The sequence below is a fragment of the Falco peregrinus genome, chromosome W, assembly GCF_023634155.1.
Source record: "Falco peregrinus isolate bFalPer1 chromosome W, bFalPer1.pri, whole genome shotgun sequence".
NCBI classification, from domain to species: Eukaryota; Metazoa; Chordata; class Aves; order Falconiformes; family Falconidae; genus Falco; species Falco peregrinus.
Genome location: NC_073743.1, coordinates 28581451 through 28594566, shown reverse-complemented (window position 1 = coordinate 28594566; position 13116 = coordinate 28581451). Strand labels below are relative to the sequence as shown.

The following is a 13116-nucleotide window of genomic DNA, read 5'->3' as shown; positions in this document are numbered from 1 at the left end:
GGAAGAGTTGGCTAAAGAGTTTGGAAAATACTCAGTGGTTGGACTGCATCTGTCTAGTTTGGCAAGGACTAAATTGTTATCTCTCAGTTGTTTGGAGATCTGTGGAAAATCAGATGGTGGGCTTGATCCCTTTCCTAGCAGACAGTAATCAGCATTGTGAAATTAACCCACCAATTAGCACCACTGGCTGCCTCATCAGAGATGCTTGGATGTGAATGTAGGTGGAAACCAAACTATACTTAGGTCAGGGTCGAATCATTTACAAAAAATTATGATTAATACTCTCTGTAATCTGAACAGATGACATCAGTTTTTAGGGCTGTTGGTCCAGCATTTTTCATAAAGACTAAATTCAGGAAAAGCAAAATTTTAGCTTTAAAGAGTGCAACTTTTCTTCAGAAACATTTATTTCAGGCCTCTTGTCAAAGGACTGATGTGAAAAAGTCTATTTTAATAGAGATGTTCCAACTTCTTTGCTGAGCAGGATTGATGCTGGTAGAGGTTAAGTGGATAGGATCATACATCTTAGCCAAGTTTCAGGACTCTAGTTTATAACAGGCACTTGAGTTTGTCAGATGAGTTTGTGTCTGTAGAAACATGACATGCACTTTGTTATGAAGTGGGTAGCTGCAACAGTCATTTGTTTGGTTTTCATACTGATATTTTGCAAGCAGAGCAGAGATTTTCTGACATTCACATGATTAAAAGAAATATAGTTGTTTACCCTAACTTCTGTTGTTACCCTGATTCTGAACTGAATTCTAAATTGAATTCACTAGCTGCTGCAATACAAAAGCAGTTAGTCTTTAAAAATCTAATCATAAAGATGCCAGAAGTTAAAATTCATGTTGAGAATTGCTTATGCACTATTCTCTGTTTCCCAAAAACCTCAAGAAAAGTCCTTCTGACTTCACATTTTGCATAGTTAGGGTCTGTCTAAACATCATCCTTATCATTGTTGTTGCTATTTTTAGTGAAATTTAAACTGCTTTCAAGCCCTTTGAGAAACTTTGAGAAAAGCATGATCAGTGAGTGATTTATAATAAAGTGTTTCAGATTCTGTTGGCACCCCTAGAAATATTAAATTAGTTTTTTGCAGTGGATCTTGCAAGAGCAAATAGACGAGAACAAGTATGTGAGACAAATTTGGGAAGCTGACTGCTGGTGAATTCAGTGTCATGATGATCAGGAACAATTTAAGGTAGGCTAGGGGTCCTGGTGGCTCATGGAAAATCTGCAGGAAGTCTTACAAACTTTGAAGTGCTAGCCAAATTACTGGCAAAATCTCAGGTGCTGCCCTCTCTCCCAGGCTACTTAGATTCATCATCCTGTCCTCAAAATACCTTCCTTTCAGATACTCTTCCTTCAGCAGGCTATCTTCATTTTCTGCTACCTACCTCTCATTTTCCAAAAATGTCACAGGAGTCCAGACTACTCTGGCAGGACTCCTAAATGCCAACAGTTCTCCTGTGGATTCTGAACTTGTACTGAAGGAAAGATTGAGACACATAGAGCTGCTGAGCAGAGATCCTGAGAAGCTGTTCACAGAGAAATACTGTTTTAATTGACGGGCTCAGAGAAGCAGAGGTTGTGGAGCAAGTACTATAAAAAGCAATTTCTGCATAGCTAAGAAGACATCATAGCTGAAAATTGTTAGCTAAAATCCTCTTTACATTGCCAAAGTTATATGCCACAGTTGTCTACTGGGACATTCAAGGGGGACAGAGATGGATCCAGTTCTGGTTTCTGTCTGGCTACCTGTCCACTGAAGGGAGTGCAGGATCTGGCTGTGTTATGGAACCCAGTCCTCTGTAATTGCAGGCAATCTCACAATAGATGTAAAATGTAGATAGGCCCATACAACTTCTGTTCTACAACAACAGCATGCACCATATATAGGAACCCAAAACTTTCCAACATCCTTATGATAAAAACAGCTAGTTAAAAGTACAGGAAGAAGACAGGAGAGATGAAGGCATTACCAATGCCCCTATGTCCCTGAAAAAGCAGAGAGTTAAATAAAGCTTGCAGATGCTCCTTCATAATAAAGAAGGCAAAAAACCCCAATCCTCCACAACCTGAAATATATGAGCAGTGAAAAGCTGTGCAGAGTAGCAGATTCTCCTATCTCAACACAATGCTGGTCTGAACAATAAGTTAAAATGACTCCAAAGAGGTACAAGCCTGTGATACAGAGGTAGACAGAATCCTGGATAACACCCACAAAAAAGACAGTCTCTTGTCTATTGAAGCGACATCATTTATGCTACTGGCAGATCCTCTGTATCCACTGAAGACCAAGGCTGACATACCCAGAGAAGAGTATTTGACCCCATTACACACTGACAATGAACTCCATGACAGTGCCTAAGGCAACCTTGGTAAAATTTGCATGAGAATAATGCATCACTATAGGGGAAACAGCTGTGGGAGGTGAGTCAAGGTGAGAAAATATGGTAAAACATAAAGAAATGCAATACCAGACAAAAGGTTAAGACATATACAAGAAAATCAAGACAGTTTAAGGACAGCTAGGGATAAATTATTCTATTTATGCTGAACACAGAGGCTGCCTCTGTCCCAATGCTCTCCTAAAGAACCTGCCCAGCACAACTGCTCTTTCTCACCAAGTGACAAAACCTTCCTAAGTAATATATTGACAACATTGCTAAGCAAAACCTTAATTCTATTTGAGGTTAAAAAATATTTATAATTTAGGGGAAAAAAATTAAACAGACACTGTAAGGCCCAGAGAAAGTTAAAAACTCAAAGATGATCCTTTTCCAAAAGGAGAAAAAGTATAGAAATAACAAGAACTTTAATTCTGCAATTAAGTACCCAGTAATGAAAGTCAAACTGTGAAATATAAACAGTATGCTAGTTTATTAGTTACTTTCAAAATAAAATAATGTTAATTTATTATCACAGTCTTAATTTCTTATTGTATACTCTCGTGTTACTGAAATGAAACAGCAGTGGTTGTTGAACTGCCATATCTGGCACAGAGTAAGAACAATATAGTTGGCTACTTTGTGAATCACAGTTGTGCATTCTGGAGACAGTACCTGTGCATATATACACAGTAAAGGTACAAAATGTGCTAAATACAACCTTATGACCTTCTTATTTGCTCTAAGTTGTCAAACCAGTGAACTTGCAAAGTGGTGCTGAAAAGTAACATTTCTGAGTGGTCATAAAACAATTCAGAGAAATTTACATTCACTGCACTCTTCATACAGGTGAAAATTTAGGCACTAATGAGCTTCTCAGAATTCTCTCTATAAATTCAATTTCAATTAATTTATGTAATAACACTTCTTACAAAGCAGATTTCAAGGGTATCCTGAGTGGAATGCAGTATATGCTATTGCATTAAATATTTAGGATATTTACGTGGTTCCTAAGAGATTTTACAAGAAATTTCCTTGAATGCTAGTAGAATATAAGTCTCCGAGGCGTGCTACTCCGGCAGAGGTGTTCCGGAGCAGAGGATCACGCCGAGGGACCATGGGGAGCTTTCCGTGAACCGGCAAAACCGAGAAGCCAGGGCAGAAGGAGAGTCTCCCAGCGCTCCCCCTCCCCCCCCAGCGGGAAGCGTTGAGACCCTGACGAGCGGCAGCTCTGACTCAGCGTAGGCGGGGCCAGGAGTGAAGGCAGCCAAACCTCCACGCGTACAAAAGCAGCCCCCAGGGAGCACGGGTCATCAGGAGTGTAGCGTGGTGAACGGTAGTTCCCGCAGGGAGAGCATCATTCACTTAACGGCTCAAAGAGGTGAGCTCCAGTAGTGGTCATTGCCACCCCAGAAGAAACCTAGCCATGGTTTTGACTCTGCCAAAAGCCAGCACCAGAAAGCATGTGGTGACCCAGATGGAGCTCACATGTAAACATGCAGCTGCCCAGGTCACGGGCTGCTGGGAGTGCCTGAGCCTGTCACTGCTACTGGAGGACAGCAGAGATAACACCTGTGTGAGGTGGGACCAGGTAGATGATCAGCTCAGCCTGCTGGCAGAGCTCAAAGAGGAAGTGGAAAGGTTAAAGAGTATCAGAGAGTGTGAGAGGGAGATAGACTGGTGGAGCCACCCTCTACCATCACTGAGACAAATGCACTGGATGGACACATCACGGGGAAGCAGAGGCTCCCCTACCTACTTGTTGTGGTTTAACCCTGGCTGGCAACCAAGTACCACACAGCTGCTTGCTCACTCCCCCTCACCCAGAGGGATGGGGAGGAGAATTGAAAAGGAATGTAAAACTCAAGAGTTGAGATAAGAACAAGTTCATAGGTAAAGCAAAAGCCACGCATGCAAGCAAAGAATTCATTCCATTGCCAGGCAGGTGTTCAGCCATCCCCAGGAAAGCAGGGCTCCATCATACCTAACAGTTACTTGGGAAGACAAATGCCATAATGCCAAATCTCCCCCCCTTCCTTCTTCTTCCCCCAGTTTATATACTCAGCATGACATCACATGGTATGGAATACCTCTTTGGATAGTTTGGGTCACCTGTCCTGGCTGTGTCCCCTCCCAATGTCCTGTGACCCCCCAGCCCTCTTGCTGGTAGGGCCCAAGGAACCGAAATGTCCTTGATTTGCTATAAATGTTACCCAGCAACAACTAAAAACATCAGTGTCCCATCAACATTGTTCTCACATCATAGCCAAAACACAGCACTGCACCAGCTACTAAGAAGAAAATTAACTACCCAGCTGAAACCAGGACACCAGGCAGATGGAGGGGACCTAAAGTGATGGGGAGGAATGGAAGCAGGTCCCTGCTAGAGACAACAGTCGAACCACTCCCCAGCCTATTTCACCTTCCCAGGTATCCCTATACATTAGATATATGGCTCTGAAACCTGAAAGCTAGGAAAACGATGATGTGGAAGAAAGCCCATCCAGCTTGGAGGAGTTGCCTAGGGAGAGTTGGTCAACCCCGTACATCACGACCAGCTCTGCTAGTAAGAAAAGGTGATTGTAATCAGCAACTCCACTCTGAGAGGAACGGAGGGCCTGATATGCTGACCAGACCCAACTCATAGGGAAGTCTGCTGCCTCCCTGGGGCCCAGGTAAGGGATGTTACTAGAAAACTCCATTGTCTGGTACAGACCTCTGATTGCTACCCATTACTGGTCTTCCAAGTAGACAATGATGAAGTCCAAATGAAAAGAAGTCTAAAGGCAATCAAGACTAGTTGAGAGATCAGAAGCTCAAGTAGTGTTTTCTTCTATACTGTCACTTGCAAGGAATGATGGGGCATGTAATTAGAAGTTCACACAGATCAATACTTTGCTCTGGGTATAAAAGGCTAAATTTTGGGGGGTTTGATCATGGATCAGTTTATACGGCACCAGGCCTGCTGGCAACAGATGGGTTTCAGGTGTCTCAAAGTGAGAAAAGGATCCTAGGTCAAAAGTTAGCAGGGCTCATTGAGAGAGTTTTAAACTAGATTCAAAGGGGGAAGGGGATAAAACCAAGCTTGTTAGAGATGAGCCTGGGGGTGTCATGCCAGGGTTGGAGGTGAGATCGAAAGCACAGGTGAAGTGCATCTATGCCAATGCCCGAAGTATGGGCAACAAACAGGAGGAGCTGGAAGCCATCGTGCAGCAGGAAGACTATGACATAATTGCCATCACTGAAACATAGTGGGATAACTCACATGATTGGAGTGCTGCAATGGATGGCTACAAAGTCTTCAGAAGGGATAGGCAAGGAAGGAGAGGCAGTGGGGTAGCCCTGTGTGTCAGGGAGTGTTTCAACTGCCTAGAGCCGAATGATGGTGACAACAGGGTTGAGTGTTTATGGGTGAGAATCAGGGGGAGGGCCAACAAGGCAGACATCCTGGTGGGAGTCTGTTATAGACTACCCAACCAGGATGAAGAGGCAGATGAAACATTCTACAAGCAGCTGGGAGAAGTCTTGCGTTCTCTAGCGCTTGTTCTCATGAAGGACTTCAACCTACCGAATCTCAGCTGGAAATACAACACAATGGAGAAGAAACAGTCTAGGAGGTTCCTGGAGTGTGTGGAAGGTAACTTCCTGACACAGCTGGTCAGTGAGCCAACCAGGGGAGATGCCCCGCTGGACCTGCTGGTTACAAACAGAGAAGGACTGATGGGTGATGTGGTGGTCAGAGGATGTCTTGGGCATAGTGATCGGAGAAGTAAGGAGGGGGGTCAGCAGAACTGTTACCTTGGACTTCCAGAGGGCAGACTTTGGCCTGTTTAAGAGCCTGGTTGACAGAGTCCCTTGGGAGACAGTCCTGAAGGGCCAAGGGGTCCAGGAAGGCTCAAGATTCTTCAAGAAGGTACTCTTAAAGGTGCAGGAGCAGGACGTTCCCATGTACCAAAAGACGAGCCAGTGGGGGAGAAGACTGGCTTGGCTGAACAGAGAGGCTTTGCTGAAACTCAGGGGAAAAAAGGAGAGTTTACCACCTTTGGAAGAAGGGGCAGGCAACTCTGGAGGACCATAAGGATGTCTCGAGGCTATGCAGAGTGAAGATTAGAGAGGTTCAAAGCCCAGCTAGAACTTAGGCTGGCCACTGCCATAAAAGATAGCAAAAAAAAGTTTTTACAAATAAATTAGAAACAAAAGGAGGGCCAAGGATAATCTGCATCCTTTATTGGATGCGGCGGGGAACATTGCCACAAAGGATGAGGAAAAGGCTGAGGGACTTAATGCTTCCTTTGCCTCAGTCTTTAAGATCTTCCAGGCCAGCTTCCCTCTGGGTACTCAGTCCCTTGAGCTGGAAGACAGGGAGGAGGAGGAGCAGAATGAAGTCTCCACAGTCCAGGAGGAAACGGTTAGCGACCTGCTGCTCCACTTAGACACACACTAGTCTATGGGGCTGGATGGGATCCACCCAAGGGTACTGAGGGAGCTGGCAGAGGAGCTTGCCAAGCCACTCTCCATCATTTATCAACAGTCCTGGCAAACTGGGGAGGTACCAGCAGACTGGAGGTTAGCCAATGTGACGCCCATCTACAAGAAGGGCAGGAAGGAGGATCCGGGGAACTACAGGCCCATCAGCCTGACCTCAGTGCTGGGGAAGGTTATGGAGCAGATCATCCTGAGTGCCATCACGTGGCACGTGCAGGACAACTAGGGGATCAGGCCCAGACAGCATGGGTTTATGAAAGGCAGGTCCTGCTTGACAAACCTGATCTCCTTCCACCACAAGATGACCCGCCTAGTGGATGAGGGAAAGGCTGTGGATGTTGTCTACCCAGACCTTAGTAAAGCCTTTGACACCATTTTCCACAGCGTTCTCCTGGAGAAACTGGCTGCTCATGGCTTGGACGAGTGTACTCTACACTGGGTAAAAAGCTGGATGGATGGCCAAAGAGTGGTAGTAAATGGAGTTACATCCAGTTGGTGGCCAGTCACAAGTGGTGTTCCCCATGGCTCAGTATTGGGGCCAGTCCTGTTTAATATTTTTATCAACAATCTGGACAAGGGGATTGAGTGCACCCTCAGGAAGTTTGGAGATGACACCAAGTTGCCTGGGAGCGTTGATCTGCTTGAGGGTAGGAAGGCTCTGCAAAGGGATCTGGGCAGATTGGACTGATGAGCTGAGGCTAATTGTGAGGTTCAACAGGGAGAAGTGCTGGGTCCTGTACTTGGGTCACAACAACTCCACACAGCAACACTATAGGCTTGTGGAAGAGTGGCTGGAAAACTTCCTGGCGGAACAGGACCTGGGGGTATTGGTCAACAGCCAGCTGAATATGAGCTAGCAGTGTGCCCAGGTGGCCAAGAAGGCCAACAGCATCCTGGCTTGTATCCAAAACAGTGTGGCCAGCAGGACTAGGGAAGTGATTTTCCCCCTGTACTCAGCACTGGTGAGGCCTCACCTCAAATACTGTGTTCAGTTTTGGGCCCCTCACTTCAAGAGGGATGTAGAGGTACTAGAGGATGTCCAAAGAAGGGCAACAAAGGCTGGTGAAGTGTCTAGAGAACAAGTCTTACAAGGAGTGGCTGAGGGAACTGGTGTTGTTTAGCCTGGAGGAAAGGAGGCTCAGGGGAGACCTTATTGCTCTCTACAGCTACCTGAAAGGAGGTTGTAGCAAGGTGGGTGTCAGTCTCTTCTCCCAGTTAACAAGTGATAAGATGACAGGAATCAGAATGGGTTGGGTTGGAACGGACCTTAAAGATCATCCATTTCCAACACCCCTGCCATGGGCAGGGACACCTTCCACTAGACCAGGTTGCTCAAAGCCCCATCCAACCTGGCCTTGAACACTTCCAGGGATGGGGCATCCACAACTTCTCTGGGCAACCTGTTCCAGTGTCTCACTACCCTCACAGTAAAGAATTTCTTCCTAATCTATATCTACCCTCTTTCAGCTTAAAGCCATTACCCCTTTTCCTGTCAGTACATACCCTTGTAAAAAATCCCTCCCCAGCTTTCTTATAGGCCCCCTTTAAGTACTGGAAGGCTGCTATAAGGTCTCCCCTGAGCCCTCTCTTCTCCAGGCTGAAGGAGCTCAACTCTCTCAGCCTGTCTTCATAGGAGAGGTGTTCCATCCTTCTGATCATCTTCGTGATCCTCCTCTGGACTCGCTCCAACATGTCCATGTCCTTACGTTGGGGGCCCCAGAGCTGAACGCAGTACTCCAGGTGGGGTCTCATGAGAACAGAGGGGGAGAATCACCTCCCTCAACCTGCTGGCCATGCTTCTTTTGATGCAGCAAAAGATATGGTTGGCTTTCTGGGCTGCAAGGACACATTGTCAGGCCATGTTGAGCTTTTTGTCCACCAGCACCCCCAAGTCCTTCTCCTCAGGGCTGTTCTCAATCTATTCTCTGCCCAGCCTGTATTTGTGCTTGGGATTGCCCTGATCCATGTGCAGGAAATGGCTTCAAGTTGCACCAGGGGAGGTTTAGATTGATTATTAGGAAAAATTTCTTCACCAAAAGGGTTATCAGGCATCGCAACAGGCCGTCCAGGGAAGTGGTTGAGTCACCATCCCTGGAGGTATTTAAAAGAGTGGCATTTAGGGATGTGATTTAGTGGTGGACTTGGCAGTGTCAGGTTTACAGTTGGACTCAATGAACTTAAAGGTCTTTTCCAACCTAAATGATTCTATGATTCTATAAGAATTTTTTTATGATGAGGGTGGTGGAACGCTGGAACAGGTTGCCCAGAGAATTGGTAGATGCCCCATCCCTGGAAACATTCAAGGTCAGGTTGGTCAGGGCTCTGAGCAACCTGATCTAGTTGAAGATGTACCTGCTCGTTGCAGGGGGGGTTGGACTAGATGATCTTTAAAGGTCCCTTCCTACCCCAAATATTCTATGATTCTATTAATTTTTGCCCTTATAGCATAGCATAAAGACTAGTTCTTATAGCAGCCTCAGAAACCCTTACTAACATCAGTGAGGCTTTATACTAGTGCAGAGATTAATCCATGTGGAAATAATTGCAGGACTGTGAACTAAGTAAGAAAATGGTCTAGGTCTATTTGCTTGTTATCCAGTTGTCAAAATGTAGTGCTCATTAGGTGCAGAAACAAAGAGTCCATATGGATTCTTTATATCTGAGAAATGTGTTTCCCATGTAAAAAGAAAATAATCAGTAACACTGCAGTGGGATTTAAAATCTTACTGAAAAGAAGGGAACTCTAAGTCAAATCTTTTAATCAGTAATAATTCAAAGGCCCTTACTCTATGCTGTTTATGATCTACTTTTACCTAAAAAAATCATTTATGCAAAATGCACTTTGACTACCTGAATCCATAAAACATGAATGAGACTAAAACAAATGCCTTCTAGTCCCACTACTCTCTTCCATATTGTGAAATCCATGCTTTCTTCCAATTGTGCTCTAAGCACTTTTCTCCCATTCTGTAATACTGAGATTTTCTGTCCTACACAAGACGCTTCTGGGCTCCTCTAACTTAACCAGCCTGATGAAGTCCCTAACAGCATGATCAGACAGACAGGGAACACTGAAATCATTTATAGATGTTTCTTTACATCAGCAGATGGAAATAAGCTAGTGTAGGAGGCATAACAGCATATTTTAGCTAGTAAAATTTGGCATGAAGATATTATCTGTTGTATGAATGTACCAATCTAAAATCTGATTTTTTTTTAAAAAAAGAAAAAATACAAAGTGATTAAGAACTGGAACTAGCAATTTTCACGTGTTCAATATTATGGCATTTTCAGGACATACCCAAGTTCTAACAAGCTCTAGAAGTGAGCTTAAGTACACTTCTGACTAACATCAATGAGGATGCAGTTTCATGAAAATTTTTAGGAACTCTAAGTCTGTCTATCTGCCAAGAAGGTCAGTCCAACTCTTCTCCAAGGCACATTTCTACCTATTCCCTTGTGAAGGTACCAAAACTTGTGCAGTCATACAAACAAATTACCTCAGGGAATTGACCTGGCCAAAAAATAGCCCAGTAAAATAAGTTGTTTTTGCAGTAAGATCAATTATCTGATCCAACTTTCTCTACAGCCACAATTAGCACAAATGCCAGTACTAGGCAGTGGGCAAGAACATAGAGTCAAGAGTGGGAAAGAGGGATAGTTGAGTGTCACCATCTGTATGGTTAAGCAGTGTTCCAGATACAGCCATGTGTTGCCTGGCTGGATATAAAAGACCTACATCAGATAGGCACCAAATCATTTAACACTCAGTAAATTGTAACTAGTATTAGTTAACCAAATAATTAACCAAATAAGCAAATAAAGCAGTTGGTGCCAAGTACAGGACAAAATCTGAGAAGTTCTAGCTGAGAAGTTTGGGTTGCCACACATACCAGCCCATCTATGTCTCCCATTTGTAAATTTATCTCAAGCACCATCTGTTCCAGCAAGCTAAATGGATTCAGGCACTACCTTACCCCACTCCCTCAGGCATTGAAACCCACCACTTAATCCAGTAAAACCTTCCAACCCCATTAGCTACTTTCTGAAGGTAGGCGTGTGTAAAGCTACTTCTCTCCTGATACTGTTTTACTGTGTAAAGGCCTAACCACAAGGGGATTCTCAAGTAAATATCTCCTGGTTATCTCATCCAACCTGAAGCACATCTATAGGATCGGGCCCCACAGAGAAAACAGGCATGGACAAGACTTCTGAAGGTTGGTGGCTAGCATGTATATGCATTGCATATATGATTACACTCAAAATCCTAGAAGTCAAAGCACTCAGCTGCAGTAGCACGGACTGTTTTCTTTTCATTAAAGCTCAGGATGTACCTTTTACATTAATCCAGATTTAAAAAAATAGCAAGAGAAATAACCTGAATCTGTTAAAGTAAAAAGTAATTTACTGGCTTCAGTAGGACTACTCACATAGGTAGTTGATACTTGAGTGCAATCTGGGGCATAGTAAAAACTGCATGTTATAATCAAATACATCAAGTAAGTACTATACAGATAATCATGCTCAGATGTTACTACTACTTTAGAAGAGTAAGTCATATCTTTTCCCTTTCTTCAGGTATAATCCTTGGATTTTCTCTCCGATCATATAAAATGAGCTATCGGGAAGTCAAGTACTTTTCATTTCCAGGAGAACTACTCATGAGAATGCTGCAAATGCTGGTCCTGCCACTAATTGTATCGAGTTTAGTCACAGGTAAAAAAAGAAACAGTTTCTTTGTTCTGAAGTTTTCTTTTAAATAATTTGATAAAGATGCACATATCAATTCATTAAAAAAATAACATTTCATGTGTTAGAACAGAAGCGTCATAAGCTGCAGAGAGATACCACTGCTATTGCTGTTTTAGAGACAATATAACAAAAGGTTTGAATTAATATAAACAAAAGCAAAAAGATACTTTTCCCCATTTTTGCATTCAAACAATGCCCTTCTTTTTGATGTTTTTTTTCATTTAAATTCTTTGGAGCACTTTATCCTTTTTAATGCCCCCTTTTTTGTAACAATCATTTACATTATTATATAAATGTTTTTGGTAAAGAGAAATGTTATCTATCTATGAGGTTTGTCTTATCATACAAATGCCTCACGATATTAAGTGGATTATTCTTAGAGTTTCCCTTTGAAGTAGAGACATTTATTTTCAAGGTGAATAACAAAATTTTAAGCTTCCTTAGTCAGGCAGGGAATAATCACAGAAAACTCAATGCAATTCACAAATGACAGATTTAATTCTTTAAAAAAAAATCCTTAAATACAACAGGAATTTTTTCAATGTATTACAAGAAATTTCCCATTTTATTGCTAAAAATTCTGGAAAAACTGTTTTCTACACTGAACAATACCTCATTTATCACACAAATGGTTTTTTAAAAAAGAATGGTCTTACGTATTTGCTACAAAACTGATACTCAAGTAAATATACAGGTATTATTCCATATCTAAATAACAAGCTATAACATTTACAGGTATACTACTGTGCAATTTTATAGACACTACTGTTTTGGGGTGGGTTTTTTTACACATTATAGGATAATTCATTGGATAAAAGTCTTATGCTTAAGTCAGTCTTAAGACCACTCTTGGCATCCATGATCAAATCTCTTATTTCCTGTATTTTGTTTGGCAAAGCTGTAACCAGAAGATTCCTCTAGGGTCTTGCATGCTGGTAATATTACTCTTTTGGACTGTAAATGATCTGAATAAATATTCTTGCTGTTTGCAGGCATAACAGTGTCTCCTAGATATGATGTTCTGGGTTTCCATTTGTATTTATGTAAGTGTGCTCAATATAACAATATCAGAACATATGGTCTCCAAGGCATTAGAAATAGTCTAGGCATGATTAAAATCCTTCACATTTTTTTTTAATATCAAAGAAATTAGAATAATTAAAATGAAGTAATAATTATAGAAGCTATGAGCTGTTATGTAAGTGACATAAATTGAGAAACTGAAGAGTAAACAGTTCTGACTGTTACTCACACACTCAGGAAAATAAACTATAAAAGGTGAAGTCAACCCAGTCACATTTCTCTATAGCCTGTTTTGGTACTTTCACAAAAGAAACAATGCAGAATCACGTTCAGAGCTTTTTACTCTCATTTCTCTTATGATTTATGATTATTGCACGTGTCTCAAGCAGGTATGCATTTTTCTCCATGAGATTTTATCTTCTGATGTGTGTGTTACCAGGCATATACTAACATCTGCTTGAGAGAA

At 42.5% G+C, this 13116-nt stretch overlaps 1 protein-coding gene across 1 annotated transcript in view; it reads left to right on the top strand.

Annotated features, from left to right (window-relative positions):
- Positions 1 to 13116, top strand: part of LOC129783032 (excitatory amino acid transporter 1-like) — an 84771-nt gene that overhangs the window by 4040 nt on the left and 67615 nt on the right. The window contains exon 3 of the mRNA XM_055792697.1: positions 11454 to 11591. Coding sequence (XP_055648672.1) covers positions 11454 to 11591 — 138 coding nt within the window. The remainder of the gene's footprint in view (positions 1 to 11453; positions 11592 to 13116) is intronic.